Source organism: Grampus griseus (assembly GCF_964374135.1).
Source record: "Grampus griseus genome assembly, chromosome: 10".
NCBI lineage: Eukaryota > Metazoa > Chordata > Mammalia > Artiodactyla > Delphinidae > Grampus > Grampus griseus.
In genome coordinates, this window is record NC_139004.1 from 23,525,116 (window position 1) to 23,541,195 (window position 16,080).

Sequence of the window (16,080 nt, forward strand, 5' to 3'; positions counted from 1 at the left end):
CAACAAAGGAGCCACGTGTCTCCAGTCGCTTGCTGAGCCATGCGGGGCCCTCCTGCACCTACATACGTGTGTATATGCTATATGCATACACACGCCCAGATACATGCAGTAGGTGGAGGTGCCTAGGGCATTGGGATGGGAGGGATTAACAGGGAAGGACTGAGTCTCTGGGCCATGATTTCTTCAGATTCCCTCAGAGACCCAGGTGTCCAGGGTGCCCCCCTCCCAATACTGGGCCTGGGGCCAGTTGCAATTCTTGGTTGTCACGTGGTTTCCCGGCTTAGCTGGGCCAGGGGAGGAGCAAGGTCCAGAGTCAACTCTGCTCCAAGCCCTAAGTTTACCAGAAACGAGCAGGCGGACAGACGGGTCTGATCCCTCTTGGGTCCTCCAGCCATGAGGCTCCTCTGGGGGCTGATCTGGGCATCTGGCTTCTTCGCCTTGTCTCTGCAGAAGCCCAGGTCCCGGACACAGGATGCTGGAGAGCTCGAGCTGGGCCAGGGCTGGCGAGGGGAGAGCAGGCGCAGAGGGACCTGATTCAGGGGTGGTGGTGGAGGGGCCTGAGGGGAGGCTGGCCACTGACCCTCACCTGTTCTTCCCAGGTTGCTCCTGTTTTCTCCTTCTGTGGTTCACCTAGGGGTCCCCCTGTCAGTCGGTGTGCAGCTCCAGGATGCTCCTTCAGGACAGGTAGTGAGTGGATCAGTGTTCCTGAGAAACCCATCCACAACACGTCATGAGCTCTGCTCCCCAAAGGTGGATTTCAGCCTCAGCTCAGACAAAGACTTCATCCTCCTCAGCCTCCCGGTAACTGGCCGCCACTCCCTCCTGCTGCTGCCCAGCGCCTCCCACTCCGTCCTCCTCTGTCTTCTTGTAAACATCTTTGTCTTTTCACCGGCCCCCCCTCCCTTCCCCCCTCCCCTCCCGAGTTGTCTTCCCTGTTTCTAGCTCAGTCTCTGTCTCTCTCCTTCTGCTCTGGCTCTGACCCACTCCTGTTCCCTCTCCTGACAGACCTCCCTGAAAGGCGCGGAGGACTGTCGCCTCCATCTCCTCCACAGAGCCCCCGAGGTCCAGCTGGTGGCCCAGTCGCCATGGCTAACAAACAGACAGACAGACAGGCAGGGTGTCAACCTGTTATTCTCCTCTCGCCGGGGACACCTCTTTCTGCAGACTGACCAGCCCGTTTATAACCCTGGCCAGCGGGGTGAGTCTCAGCCCCAGGGCCCTCACCTTTCACTTCTTCCCTGCCCCTTGAGTGAGAAACCCCGAAGTGCCCCACAGGAAGGCCGCTTTGCAAGTATTTGTTCTCTTCCCCGTCGCTTCCTGGGGGGGATGAGGGGCCCAGGGCCCACCCTCCCTTGGCCCATGGTCTCCTGCTCACCTCCTCGCCCTCCATTTCCAGTTCGATACCGAATCTTTGCTCTGGATCAGAAGATGCGCCCGTCCACTGATACCCTCACGGTCACGGTGGAGGTGAGTCCCTGACCTCTGACCTTCCTGATCGGCGAGGGCTGCTGATCTGACCTCCAACCATGACCCCTTCTACTCCCATCGCAGAACTCTCGTGGCTTGCGTGTGCGGAAGAAGGAGGTGTATGTTCCCTCTTCCATCTTCCAGGATGACTTTGTGATCCCAGACATCTCAGAGTGAGCTCCCCACTCCTGCAGATCGCCCCCACCTACACCTCCCCAGCTCCTGCTTCCCCCAGCTGTCTGCCTCCAACACACGGTCCAGTCCTGAGCTCCCTGAGCCTCTGGTTCACCCCTGCAGTCCTCTTCCTAGGGACCTGGTTACTGACTCCCAGTGAGCCTCCTGCACAAGTGGGCTGAGTCCCTCCCTTGTCTGTCCTCAGGCCAGGGACTTGGAAGATCTCAGCCCGATTCTCAGATAGCCTGGATTCCAACAGCAGCACCCAGTTTGAGGTGAAGAAATATGGTGAGAACTGGAGACACGAGGAATAAGCAGCCCCTTTTCTGCAAGGAATAAAGGGTGGGAGGAGAGGAGGGGGTGTTGCAGGGCAGGGGCAGGGTGATGCGGCTGCCACAGCCCAAAGGGGAGGAGAGTTTTAAAGGGTCCTTTCACGAGAGTCTGACCTGCCCTCCGTTCGCCCTGGGTCAGTCCTTCCCAACTTTGAGGTGAAGATCATTCCGGAAAAGCCCTACATCCTGGCAACGCCTGGCTTTCTTAGTGAAATCCAAGTAGTCATCCAGGCCAGGTAACTCCCCCTCTGGTCCCTCACGCTGGGCCCTGCTCCCAGGGCTCCCTATTCAGTATGAACGTGCTATGGAGCCCCACTTCCCTCCCTTGCCCCGGGCCTCCTCCCTCTGTTCCATTATTTCCTCCAGCCCTCAGCCCAGCCTCCTCCGAATCTCTCTGTGGTGGCAGGTACATCTACGGGAAGCCAGTGCAGGGGGTGGCATATGTGCGCTTTGGGCTCCTGGGTGAGGACGGTAAAAAGACTTTCCTTCGGGGGCTGGAGAATCAGACCAAGGTAGGAAGGAGCGTGGGGGGTGCATGGGTAGGTGAGGAGAGGGAGGGAGGGTGAGGAGGTGAGGTGGGAGACTCAAGTCTCATTCCCTGTCCTGTCTTCTTCTTTGCCCCAGCTGGTAGATGGCCAGTGCCGAATTTCTCTCCCAAAGGCTGAGTTTCAGGGTGTGCTGGAGAAACTTAATATTAATATTAACGACCTCCCAGGGCTGCACCTCTATGTTGCAGCAGCGATCATTGAGTCTCCAGGTTAGTGGCTTCCCCTGATTATAACCCCAGACCCTCGCCTCTGACCTCTGAGCTGACCCTCTGTTCTCCAGCACCAACACCACCCTTCTTCCCTTCATCTGAGACGCAAAGCCAGGAAAGACCCAGGAGACTATCTCTCTACAACTGATTTCTGGGTGGTTTCTGGGGAAGGGGGAGCTTCCCCCGTCTCAATGTATTTTTTTTCACCCATCCATCTATCCACCCAACCACCCATCCATCCATCATCTATTCATCCATCCATCCATCCATCCATCCATCCATCATCCACCCATCCATCCACCCATCCGTCCATCCATCCATCATCCACCCATCCATCCTCCCATCCGTCCATCCATCCATCACCCACCGATCCGTCCATCCTCCCATCCATCCATCCATCCTCCCATCCATCCATCCATCCATCATCCACCCATCCATCCACCCATCCATCCATCCATCCATCATCCACCCATCCATCCATCCATCCTCCCATCCATCCATCCATCCATCATCCATCCATCCATCCATCCATCCTCCCATCCATCCTCCCATCCATCCATCCATCCATCATCCACCCATCCATCCATCCATCCTCCCATCCATCCATCCATCCATCATCCATCCATCCATCCATCCATCCTCCCATCCATCCATCCATCCTCCCATCCATCCATCCTCCCATCCATCCATCCATCCTCCCATCCATCCATCCATCCATCATCCACCCATCCATCCATCCATCCTCCCATCCATCCATCCATCCATCATCCATCCATCCATCCATCCATCCTCCCATCCTCCCATCCATCCATCCATCCTCCCATCCATCCATCCTCCCATCCATCCATCCATCCTCCCATCCATCCATCCATCCATCATCCACCCATCCATCCATCCATCCTCCCATCCATCCATCCATCCATCATCCATCCATCCATCCATCCATCCTCCCATCCTCCCATCCATCCATCCATCCTCCCATCCATCCATCCTCCCATCCATCCATCCATCCTCCCATCCATCCATCCATCCATCCATCCACCCATCCATCCACCCATCCACCCAGCAGACACATGTTATGCACCATCTGTGTGCTGCGTCCTGTGTTGGCCTCAGCAAACGTAGAGATGGATAGGAGGCGTCTTGTGCCCTGAAGAGTTCAGCCTTGTGGGCAGGAAACACTTGAGCACCACCCGCCGCCCCGGGCTCTACTTTTCCTCTCTCCCCAGGTCTCTGTCTCCACCTCTGTCCGCCCTGTGTCTTGCAGGAGGGGAGTTGGAGGAGGCAGAGCTCACATCCTGGCGTTTCGTGTCATCTCCCTTCTCCTTGGATCTAAGCAAAACCAAGCGACACCTTGTGCCTGGGGCCCCCTTCCTGCTGCAGGTTTCTTCTGGAAGGGGGAGGATGAGCAGTGGGGGGAAGGGGCGGGGTGGTCAGGAGGGCACAGGGTCTCACTGACTGTGCTCTTCCCTCCGCCCCTCCCACCTACCTAGGCCCTGGTCCGTGACATGTCAGGCTCACCAGCCTCTGGCATTCCTGTCAAAGTTTCTGCCAAGTTGTCTTCTGGATCTACTTCTAAAAACCAGGACTTTCAACAGAACACAGACGAGAGCGGCCAAGTCGTTGTTCCCATTATTGTCCCTCAGACCACCTCAGAAGTGCAGCTCTCGGTAGGATTCCCCCTCAAGGGAGAGGGTGGGCTAGGAGAGAGGGTTCCCAGGCTGGGGGGAGAAGCTGGGTGCCTGGGTCCTTGCCACTGACCCTGCCACCCCTGCCCCTCTCTCCAGGTGTCTGCAGGCTCCCCCTATTCTGCCATAAGCAAGCTCACCGTGAAAGCCCCCCTGTCCAGAAGATCCGGGTTTCTGTCCATTGAGAGGCTGGATTCTCGACCCCCTAAAGTCAGGGACACTCTTAACCTAAACCTGCGAGCCGTGGGCATCAGTGGGAGCTTCTCTCACTTCTACTACATGGTATGCATGAGCTGGGTTGCAGAGGAGGACAGGGGTGCAGGAGGGTCTCAGGCAGGAAAGAACCCTTGGGGTGGGGTAGCGGCTTCAGGGCTGAGGATGTGCAGTGAAGAAGACACTGCTCTCGCCCCAGATCGTATCCCGGGGCCAGATAGTGTCTGTACATCGAGAGCCCAGGAGGGACCTGACCTCTGTCTCCGTGTTTGTGGACCATCACCTGGCACCCTCCTTCCACGTTGTGGCCTTCTACTATCATGGGGGCGTCCCGGTGGCCAACTCCCTGCGAGTGGACGTCCAGGCTGGGGGCTGTGAGGGCAAGGTAACTGGCATCGGGAGAGATGGTGTGTGTATATGCCGGGGGGGCTAAGAGAGAAGGAAGACAGGGTGATTGCAAACAGGGCGTGGATTTAGTTTGGGGTACACTGAAGTTGCACAAGACCGAAGGAAGTTCTCCCCACTCTGACTGCCCCCCACCTCCTGCCTCTGCCAGCTGGAGCTGAACGTGGATGGTAGCAAGGAGTATCGTCCTGGGGACACTGTAAAACTCAACCTGCGAACAGATTCTCCAGCCCTGGTGGCCCTGGGAGCTGTGGACATGGCTCTGTATGCTGTGGGCGGCAAGTCCCACAAACCCCTTGACATGGTCAAGGTTTGTCAAGCCCCTCTCCCTAATCCTCCCTCCCGCCCATGGCTCACCCTCCTGCTGCCCTGAGCCCTGGGCCCTGGGCCAGCAGGTCGATCTCACTCATGGACTCATCCCAGCCCTCCCTGAAGCCTTGGCCCCCGTGGCCTCTGTTTCCCCACTCTCTGTGTCTCTCGTACTTGTCCGTACCCTGCCCTCTCACCTGCAGCTGAGTGGCCAATCGTGCCTACAGCCACTCTTGTCTCTGCAACATCTCTGCCTTTTCTCGCCAGGTCTTCGAAGCTATGAACAGCTATGACCTTGGCTGTGGTCCTGGGGGTGGGGACAGTGCCCTTCAGACATTCGAGGCAGCTGGTCTGGCCTTTTCTGATGGAGACCAACTGACCCCAGTCAGAAAGAGTGAGAACAGAGGAGGAAGGGGAGTGGGTGGTGGGCAGATGAAGAAGAAGGAGGGGCCTGAGGGGGTAAGACAGGAAGAGGAGGGGTGGGAAGGGCTGGACCGGGAGAGGGGAGCAAGGAGGGGAGGTGGGAGGCCCTGCACCCCACAGCTGGCTGCGGTCCTGCTCTCTACCAGGTCTAAGATGTCCCAAGGAGACAAAGGTCCGGAAAAAGAGAAATGTGAACTTCCAAAAGGAGATTCATGAGAAGCGTGAGTTGTGGGTGCCTGTGAAGCTCTCCACACTTGGGCCCACGGGTCAGGTGCGGGTCTGCCTTTTGGCTCCTGTGCTCCTGAGAGAGCCAGGATATGGTGTCGGGGCCAGAGATCCCAGTTCTGGGGTCGAAGGTGGGTGGGCCAGAGGCTCTCTCCTTTGGCCTCTCTTGAGTTCCCAGTCTCTCAGAGTCCTTGTGTATGTAGAGGTCAGGCTGGGCGAAGAGGCGTGTCTCGTTTTTGTTTCCTTGTGCCCACCCTCACCTGGCCCTGCAGTGGGCCAGTACGCTTCCCCCATAGCCAAGCGCTGCTGCCAGGACGGGCTGACGCGACTGCCCATGGCACGCACCTGTGAGCAGCGGGTGGCCCGTGTGCAGCAGCCGGCCTGCCGGGGGCCCTTCCTGTCCTGCTGCCAGTTTGCTGAGGGTCTGCGCAAGAAGGCCCGGGCGAGGGGCCAGGTGGGCCTTGCTCGAGGTAAGGGGCTGAGTGGGGTTGGGGGAGCGGCAGGGGCGCCTGGAGGGGCAGAACGGCACCCTCCTCATGGCCCTGCACTGTGGTCCCTAGCCAAGGAGCTCCTGCAGGAGGAGGACCTGATCGATGAGGATGACATCCCTGTGCGCAGCTTCTTCCCTGAGAACTGGCTTTGGAAAGTGGAAGCAGTGGACCACTCCTCCCAGTGAGGGCATGTGGTGGGCCCGGCCTTGTCTCTGGGCTGTGTCTGGGGCAGCTCAGCGTGTGACAGGGCTTCTCACCTTTCCCACCACGCAGATTGAGACAGCTGCTCCCGGACTCTCTGACCACGTGGGAAATCCATGGCGTGAGCCTGTCCAAAAGCACAGGTGCGGCTGGGCCGATGGCCTCCCTCGCCCATGCCCCCTTGACCCAGGCTCCCTGCTTAGTCCTTCGCTCTTAGTAGGAGCAGAGACCTGGAGATGTCTGCACCCCATGCGCCAGGGCTGCGAGGCCAGAGAGCAGGGCCGGGCGGGGGTGGGGTGACGGGGGCGGGGGGAGCTGGGGCAGCTCCCGGCCCTCACTGCTGGGATCCGCGGCTGGGATGCCTGCAGGCCTCTCATATGTGCCCCCTCTCTCCATCAGGCTTGTGTGTGGCCACCCCGGCCCAGCTCCGAGTGTTCCGTGAATTCCACATGCACCTCCGCCTGCCCGTCTCCGTCCGCCGCTTTGAGCAGCTCGAGCTGCGGCCTGTCCTCTACAACTACCTGGATACAGATATGACCGTGAGGCCCCTCGGGGGCTGAGCACACGGTGTTGGTGGAGGTGGGCCTGGGGCAGGTGAAGGGTGGGGAGCCTAACTGGGCTGGCCCTTCCTGTCTTCCTGCCCCCAGGTGAGCGTCCACGTGTCCCCAGTGGAGGGGCTGTGCCTGGCTGGGGGCGGAGGGCTTGCCCAGCAGGTGCTGGTCCCTGCGGGCTCTGCCCGGCCCATTGGCTTCTCTGTGGTGCCCATAGCGGCCGCTGCTGTGTCCCTGAAAGTGGTGGCTCGAGGATCCTTGGATTTCCCTGTGGGGGACGCAGTATCTAAGGTCCTACAAATTGAGGTGAGTGGAACACCCCTGAATCTAGGTCCCCAGGCTCCCAGATTTACCCCCCATTCTGGCACCCTCCCTGCTGGCCAGGCCAGAGGCTTAGCACCCAAACCCAATGCTTTGGTCTGTTTGCACCTCCTACGATTCTGATCCAACTCTGTCCCTGAAGTTCAAACTCTAAGTCCTGAGGAGTCTGCGCTGGGAGGGGCAGGGTCTAGCCTGTGTGATCTCTCACAGCTATGTTTCCTCCGAGACAGAAGGAAGGGGCCATTCAGAGGGAGGAGATTGTCTATGAACTCAACCCCCTGGGTGAGCAACACCCACGCCCAGCCATCAGTGTCCTAGGGGGTCGTAGGGGGCAGGGGATATGGACAGCAGGACAGACTGCCAACTTCCCTCATCTCCCCAGACCCCCGAGGCCGGACCTTGGAAATTCCTGGCATCTCTGATCCCAATATTATCCCTGATGGAGATTTCAGGAGCTCTGTTAGAGTCACAGGTGGGAGTGTCCTCCGGTCCCTTCCCAGTGGCCACCCTTGGATTCATGTGAAACCTGCGGACCCCTGTTTGAGCCCATGACTCCATGACCCTCTGACCCTGGGCCCCCAGCCCTGCTCTCTGATCCGTAACCCTCTCCCTCCCTTATAGCCTCAGATCCATTGGACACTTTGGGCTCTGAGGGGGCCTTGTCACCGGGAGGCATGGCCGCCCTCCTGAGGCTTCCGCAGGGCTGCGGGGAACAAACCATGGTCCTCTTGGCTCCAACACTGGCTGCTTCCCGCTACCTGGACAAGACAGAGCAGTGGAGCATGCTGCCCCCCGAGATGAAGGACCACGCCGTGGATCTGATCCAGAAAGGTTCTGGGTGCAGCGGCAAGCAGGAATGGGGGCCAGGAGAGGACGATTAACGGAAGATGGGCGGCCTGGGTGGCTAGAGTGGGCAAGGGAGGGGGCAGCCAGTGGAAGAGGGGAGCGTGGCCTCGGCACAAGCAGCGGGAGAGTCAGTGTCCCCTGAGCAGCTGCCTCTCCTCTCCAAGGCTACACGCGGATCCAGGAGTTTCGAAAACCAGATGGTTCCTATGGGGCCTGGTTGAAGCGGGACAGCAGCACCTGGTGAGCTTGGGAGAGTGGTTCTGGGTTTCTGAGAGGGGCCAGGGCTGGTGGGGCAGAGGTGGGTACTATGCGGGGGTAAATAAATAACCAGGTGCCTGGGGGAGCGGGGCCACGTCGCCTACAGGGACCAGTCCCTATTCCTAGCCCTCCCTTCCTCCCCTCTAGGCTCACGGCCTTTGTGCTGAAGATCCTGAGTTTGGCCCAGGAACAGGTGGGCGGCTCACCTGAAAAGCTGCAGGAGACGGCCAAGTGGCTGCTATTGCAGCAGCTGGCTGATGGGTCGTTCCACGACCCCCATCCAGTTATTCACAGGGGCATGCAGGTACAGGGCTGGGAGGCTGGGCCGCGGAGCACAGGAGGGAAGGCGCTCCCTGCCCCTCCCCCTCCTGGTCGACGTCTCCTTTTCTCCCCGCTTCAACCAGGGGGGCTTAGTGGGAAATGATGAGACTGTGGCGCTCACAGCTTTTGTGGTCATCGCCCTTCATCATGGGCTGGCTGTCTTCCCGGACAAGAATTCAGAGCAGTTGAAGAGAGTGGTAAGGCACCCAACGTGTGTGCCCTTTGCTGATCCCCTTTCTCCTCAGGAATCCAGGTGTCCAGCCCGCAGACCTTCCTCCCCACTTTCTTCCAGGAAGACTCCATCTCAAGGGCAAACACCTTCTTGGGGGCAAAAGTAGGTTCTGGGCTCCTGGGGTCCCACGCAGCCGCCATCACGGCCTACGCCCTGTCGCTGACTGAGGCCCCTGAGGACCTGCGGGATGTTGCCCACAACAACCTCATGGCCATGGCCCAGGAGACTGGCGGTAAGGGGGCCTTGGCAGTGAGCCTGGGGCTTGGAGAACCTTGAGACCCCTGTGTCCAAAGGGAGAAACTGAATGAGTGAGGACACCGGAGGGGATCAGAGCATAAGCAGGGATGGTTGGGGTAGAATCAGGCGAGCCTGATGGGGGGAGTGTCAAAGGGGCAGGCAACTAAGATCCTCCCCCTGTTCACCTGTGGGTCTCCTTTCACTCCCAGATAACCTGTACTGGGGCTCAGTCCCCAGTTCTCAGAGCAATGTCCTGTCACCCACCGTGGCTCCTCACAGCCCGGCAGACCCCGTGCCCCAGGCCCCGGCCCTGTGGATTGAAACCACAGCCTACGGCCTTCTACACCTGCTGCTTTGGGAGGGCAAGGGCGAGTTGGCCGACCAGGCTGCATCCTGGCTCACCCGCCAGGGCAGCTTCCAAGGCGGATTCCGCAGCACCCAGGTAGGGGCTGCCCTGGGGCTCTGGGGGTGGGTGGTCCTGGGACCAAGTGCCTGAGTCCTGGCCCATCCTCTGCAGGACACGGTGATGGCCCTGGATGCCCTGTCTGCGTACTGGATCGCGTCCCACACCACCGAGGAGAAGGGGCTCAACGTGACCCTCAGCTCCGTGGGCCGCAGTGGACTCACGTCCCACGTGCTGCAGCTGACCAACCACGAAGTTCAGGGGCTGGAGGAGGAGCTGCAGGTGAACCATTCCCTCCCCTGGGTCGCCAGGACACCTGCGCCTGCCTCGGCCAGACCAGAAGCCACCCCCTGTCCCCCAGCCCCGCAGAGTCCCCCGGCACCTGGCTCTGATACCCTTGTGGGAAGACTTAGTGGCTCTGCTACCTGTAGAAAGCCACCTAGCCTCTGCGCTTCATTTTTCTCATCCGAAAATGAAACGTGCAGAGTCTACCCGACAGGGCTTTTTAGGAGATGGCGGTGAGATAATGCAGGTGAAGGTGAAACGTTGTGGAAAGCTGGGGAGAGGAGGTGGGGTTGCTCTTAGGGAGGAGATAAGTCGGAACAACAGAGTGCCATTCTGACGTCTCTTTCCCTTTTCTGTTTCCAAAAGTTTTCCTTGGGCAGCAAGATTAATGTGAAGGTGGGAGGAAACAGCAAAGGGACCTTGAAGGTGAGAGCTGGCAGCACTGCCCGCCCGGGCCCAGCAGGGTGAAGCCGGGCTGTTCAGTGGGAGACCTACCGGCAGACCTCACGGCTGGGGAGGGAGGAAGAGACACCTGGGGTAGCGTTCCCTGTGCTCCGTCCTGGGCAGGTCCCCCTCGCTCTGGTCTCCACCCTCTCTGGGTGCCTGTCGTCCCCTTCACCCCCCTCAGTGCTGATGCTTGAACACACCCGATGCCTCAGCCCAAGCCTTTCCCCTGAGCTCTGGGCCCCTGTGTCCCACAGCACCTCAGACGTGGCTGTGCCCCAAGCTCCTCCTTCCTCCTGGGTCCCCTTATCTGGCTGATGGAGTCCCTTCCCTACAGGAGCCCAGCTGCCACTCTGGGGGCCATCTTAGTGCCCCCCCAGCCCCAGCCCCTCCTTATGACCCCAGTAACTCCTCCTCTGCTTTCACCCCAGCCCTGCCCACCTCCCCAGCCAGCCAGATCCACCCGTCTACACAGGTCTCCTGCCCTTGAATGTGCTTCCCCTGCTGCTTGTCCCACGTGACACACTCATTCTCCTCCTTCAAGCCTCGGTCGGAAGCCTTTCCTGAACTTTCCATTCCAGCGTGCTCACCCCCAGGCCAGGCCCCCGCTCCCCACTCTGTCTCACCGTCTAACCCAACACCTGGGCCCGTTCGCATTCCTGGACTGGTCTGCGATGGGGATGAGAAGGGGCTGAAGGCCTCAAATCCCTTAGCCCAGGGAGGTGCCCTTCGGTGTGGCTCTGGAGAGAGCTCTGTGGCCCCAACTGTCCCGTGTCCTCCCCCCACCCCTTGCTGAGCCAGGTCCTTCATACCTACAACGTCATGGACGTGAAGAACACGACCTGCCAGGATCTTCAGATTGAAGTGACGGTCGTGGGCCACGTCCAGTACACAAGTGAGTGTTGGGGTCAGAGGCCGTGGGTCCCTGCGGGGCTGGTGCCAGGCCTGAGCCACGGTGCTGTCCCCGCTCAGTGGAAGCCAACGAGGACTACGAGGACTATGAGTACGAGGACCTTCCGGCCAGGGATGACCCGGGGGCCCACTCCCAGCTCGTGACGCCCCTGCAGCTGTTTGATGGCCGGAGGAGCCGCCGCAGAAGGGAGGCCCCCAAGGTGGCTGAGGAGCAGGAATCCAGGGTGCAGTACACCGTGTGCATCTGGTGAGCTCTGGGGGTTGCACTGGCTGAGTGGGGTGCTGTGGGCTGGCCCAAGGCTGGGGCTGGGTGTCTACAGCCTGACACACGGCGACCCAGACGACAGGGCATGTGTCTCCACAGGCGGAATGGCAAGGTGGGGCTGTCGGGCATGGCCATTGCAGACATCACCCTCCTGAGTGGATTCCACGCCCTGCGGGCGGACCTGGAGAAGGTGTGGCCAGACACCCTGAGGCCCCTGTGCCCTCGGGAGCCCTGCGCCGTCCCCGAAGCACCCCAGCTGCTGAGCCCCTCAGTGCAGGGGGGCCCAGGGCTACCTCCCTGTGACCAGCTCCCTTTCCCCACAGTTGACCTCCCTCTCTGACCGTTACATGAGTCACTTTGAGACCGAGGGGCCCCACGTCCTGCTGTACTTCGACTCGGTGAGCAAGGAGGGTGACAGAGGGGGGCACATACGGCACCGGGTTTTCTGAGCTCGTGTTAAGAGGTTTCCCAGGAGGCAGCTGTACCAGCGTCTAGTGCGCTTAGAGAGAACTCGTGATGTGAGCAGGGAGACAGGACAGGAGTGGCCAGAGCAGAGGCCGGGGAGGCTCCCTGCTGCCTGTCGGCGGGCAGGGGCTGAGCCCCTTGTGGCTTGGGGGCCAGTGCCAGTGCTTGGGGTGAGCCTTTTGTAAAGCTGAGCTGATTCAACTTGAGGGGCTGCTTTTGTTTTTTTGTTGTTGTCTCCCTTCCCGGTTTTTGTGTTTGTTTGTTTTGTTTTTGATATTAAAGTGTATTCTGTTTTTTAAAGTGATGGTGGTCCTAGACGAGTTGTTTTTGTTTTTCCACAGCCTTATCTGGCTAACACAAAGTTATCAACCCTCTGACGGCCCTCAAAAGTTGTTTTTGAACATTTCCTGTAACATCTTGGAGAAAATGTGCAAAAGGCGTGTTAATGCTGTGATACCATTAGCCAAGTGTTTGTGGTCAGGGGAGACCCTCCTGCCCTGTGTGTGCAGAGGGGACAGACCCTATTAGCTTGAGAAGCCAGGCAGAGGAGTCTGGTTGGACACAATGGAAAATGAGGAGCCAGGAGGATTGCAAGTCGGGTTGCTGACCACGCAGCTTAGGAGGGAAACCTGCGGGATACCAGGCTGGACTGGACCAGTGTGGGCACGAAGAGAGGGCTCTGGGCCTGGACATGAATGGCTGGGCCGCGTGGGAGCACCTGCTGTCGGGTTATGGCAGATGAGGCAGGCCTCCGCTGTGTCAGTGAAGGGAGGCTGTCCAGAGGCCGAGTGGGTTTGGAGGGCAGGCAGAGGGAGTTTGGAGAATGTAACACATCCTGCAACAATCCCAGCGCAAGAGCAAGGCTGAAAGCTTGGTTCGGGAATCGCCAGTCTGAAGGGTTTGGGGAGAGCCAGGGAGTGGTGAGACCTCCACAGGGGAGCGCAGGGGAGGGGAAGGGCCAGGGCTGGGCACTGTGCTTCTGGGGGGGAGGGAGAGGGATGTCAGAAGTGACCAGGTCAGAATCCGGGCTGGTCCGGAAGCTAGCCCCGAGCTTAGGGAGCGTTTCATGGAGAATGTGTCCATGATTTGAGACTCTGCAGAGGGGCCCAGGGCTCTGGAGACTGGGATGAGGTCACCACGTGGGCAGTGAAGTCACCAGAGACCTTGGGGAGCAGTTTTTAGAAATCCGGAGGCTGGAAGGTAACAAACTGTGAAGGACACTGACGATAAGATCAACCGGAACTGAACAGGCCAAGGAAATACATCAGAGCAGCCTGCAGGGCCCAGAGGTGGGTGCCTGACCTCTCCGCCCTCCCCCCGCCCACGCCAGGTCCCCATGTCCCAGGAGTGCGTGGGCTTCGGAGCTGTGCAGGACGTGGCCGTGGGGCTGGTGCAGCCAGCCAGCGCTGTCCTGTATGACTACTACAACCCTGGTGAGCACACCGGGGACACTCGGGAGGTTTGGGATAGGTGGCAGGGAAGGGTGGCAGGGAAGTCCTGCGGCTCCATGGGACTGGAGAGCAGAGAGGGGGGACTGCGCCCTAACGCCCCGGTCTGCTTTTTCTCCAGAGCACAAATGTTCTGTGTTTTACGGGGCACCAACTAAGAGCAAACTCTTGTCCACTTTGTGCTCTGGTGACGTCTGCCAGTGTGCTGAAGGTGAGACCCAGGGCCCAGGGGCAGGGGTGGGGAGGCGGCATGGTTGGGGCCTGCACTCGCTCATCTGGGCCCCCGACTTCAGGCAAGTGCCCTCGACAGCGCCGGGCCCTGGAGAAGGGGCGGCAGGATATGGATGGTTACAGGATGAAGTTCGCCTGCTACTTTCCCCGAGTGGACTACGGTCAGTCTTCCCGCCCGGGCCCCGGCCCGACCCTGGGCCACCCTCAGGGTCTCCTTGCTTGTGCCTGCTCCTCTCGGGCCACGGGCAGCCTTTTTGCTCTGCACTGACTTACAGCCCTTCAGCCTCCGGCTAACTAACCTTCCCTCCCTTCTCCTAAACCCCCACAGGCTTCCAGGTTAAGGTTCTCCGAGAAGACAGCAGAGCTGCCTTCCGCCTCTTTGAGACCAGTATCACCCAAGTCCTGCACTTCAGTGAGGAGACAGATAAGTGGGCGGGGCTGGAGGGATACAGAAGAGCTGAGCTCTGGCTTTGGGGCCTTCGCGCCTGGGATAGTGAGAATTCAGCCATTCTGAGCCCAAATCCCCTCGGCCTCTTAGAAGTTCTGGGCTCGTCCATAAACAGGAAAGCAGCCGCACCTCCCCGTCGGGAGCGGTGAGGGTCAAATGAGAGGCTCGGCGCAAAGCCCCTGGCCCCAGCGCTGTCCAGCCCCTTCTCTTCCCCTCTGACGACTCTTGTGGACGCTCTCCCCTCAGCCAAGGATACCAAGGCCACTGCTGCTCAGACCAGAAACTTCCTGGTTCGAGCCTCTTGCCGCCTTCACTTGGAACCTGGGAAAGAATATCTGATCATGGGTCTGGACGGGACCACCCATGACCTCAAGGGAGAGTGAGTTCTCCGGGCCCCTCGGTCTCTTGCTCTCCTCACACCTCACGAGGGAACGGATCCCCTGTCCCCTCAGAAGCCAGGTGCCTTGGGCTTTTCCACCTGACCATCCTCCTGACCCCTGCTGCCTGCCCCTTGGCCCCTGCAGCCCCCAGTACCTGCTGGACTCGAACAGCTGGATCGAGGAGATGCCCTCGGAGCGCCTGTGTCAGAGCACCCGCCAGCGGGCAGCCTGTGCCCAGCTCCGAAGCTTCGTCCAGGAGTACGGCATGCAGGGCTGCCAGGTGTGAGGGCTGCCCTCCCATCTTCCCCAGAGGGCCGGAGCCAGGGAAGGATCTCGCCTGGATCGCTGCCGCGCCCGGCCCCCCGCACGCAGCCCCAGGCAGCACCAGGGACTCAATAAAGGCCTGTGGCAGCAAAGTGTGAGTGTGTAGCTCCAGCACTGAGACCGGCATCCCCGCGGCCCCTTCCAGGGTCTGGGGCGCCCAGGCCAGGGTTTGCATAATCTTAGGCTCTCAGAGCCTGGGTGACCCTTGCAGTGTCCAGCTCTGCCTGAATCTCCCCCCGCCAGATGACCCCCTGGGAGCTCAGTCCCTCATAGTGACCACCCCAGGCAGATCACCCTGCACTCCGAGGATCCAGTGTCCACACCAGAGCCTCCCTTTCACTGTGCCTGCAGGGCGCTCCCCGCGCCCATACAACCCATCACTGTGGCCTCAGGCGGGGCTGGCGCTCAGCCAGCACCTCAGCTCTTCTGCTTCGAGAGCAGCTATTCAGCTACACGTCTCCCAGTCTGTCCTCACGCAGTTGGCAGTTCTGGGGTCTTGCTTGTAGCTGAGACCTGGTCTGTCGAAAGCCCGTTTGACACTTGATCCCTTTATCAGCGGTATTAGGTAACTTTCCCAGAATTGTGCAATCCTCACATCTGATGATGTCTTCATCAAAAGGCCAACTGCTGTTCTACTGGGGTCAACCCTCCCCACCCGCCTGCCTAGCTCTCCCCCTTTGGCAGCACCCCTTGGGTCTGCAGGGCTGACCTAGAAATTCATCTAGAGAAATTTGCTGAGATCAGTTTTGATGAAAACTGAGACAGTTCAGCAGCCTGCCATTCAATCATTCAACAGAAATCTGTGGAACTCTCACTCCGTGCCATGCCCTGTGCCAGGCTCCCATCCTCTGTGAAAGGTGTGATGTCGGGGAGCTACATGATCCTATGGGGCACATAGTTTGGGCATCTGACCCAGTCTGGGGGAATGTGAGAAGTGGGCAGGGGAGGCTTCCTGGAGGAGGTGACATCTAAGTGGGATTCTGAAGGCTGAGGAGTCAAGCAAAGAGAGTAGGGGTAGATGAGG

At 59.7% G+C, this 16,080-nt stretch overlaps 1 protein-coding gene across 2 annotated transcripts; it reads left to right on the forward strand.

Annotated features, from left to right (window-relative positions):
• Positions 1–330: 330 nt before the first annotated feature.
• On the forward strand, positions 331–15,151 carry LOC309828019 (complement C4-A-like). 2 transcript variants are annotated; one of them, XM_082663053.1, is made up of 41 exons: positions 331–458; positions 600–801; positions 1,006–1,198; positions 1,397–1,467; positions 1,552–1,640; positions 1,847–1,929; positions 2,113–2,209; positions 2,380–2,485; positions 2,598–2,730; positions 3,998–4,113; positions 4,224–4,400; positions 4,518–4,700; positions 4,831–5,016; positions 5,188–5,346; positions 5,613–5,739; positions 5,915–5,989; positions 6,266–6,463; positions 6,554–6,665; positions 6,758–6,828; positions 7,085–7,224; positions 7,333–7,542; positions 7,788–7,839; positions 7,940–8,029; positions 8,179–8,388; positions 8,568–8,643; positions 8,809–8,965; positions 9,066–9,179; positions 9,275–9,446; positions 9,661–9,893; positions 9,969–10,136; positions 10,506–10,565; positions 11,385–11,478; positions 11,556–11,742; positions 11,860–11,950; positions 12,084–12,158; positions 13,556–13,658; positions 13,795–13,884; positions 13,967–14,065; positions 14,233–14,316; positions 14,599–14,731; positions 14,877–15,151. In XM_082663053.1, the coding sequence occupies exons 1-41, from the start codon at positions 394–396 to the stop codon at positions 15,016–15,018; spliced, it is 5,223 nt and encodes a 1,740-aa protein (XP_082519179.1). In that variant the 5' UTR covers positions 331–393; the 3' UTR covers positions 15,019–15,151. The 2 variants fall into 2 exon arrangements, with proteins under 2 accessions (XP_082519179.1, XP_082519178.1); XM_082663052.1 differs by having other exon boundaries at positions 5,915–6,463.
• The last annotated feature ends 929 nt before the right edge of the window (positions 15,152–16,080 follow it).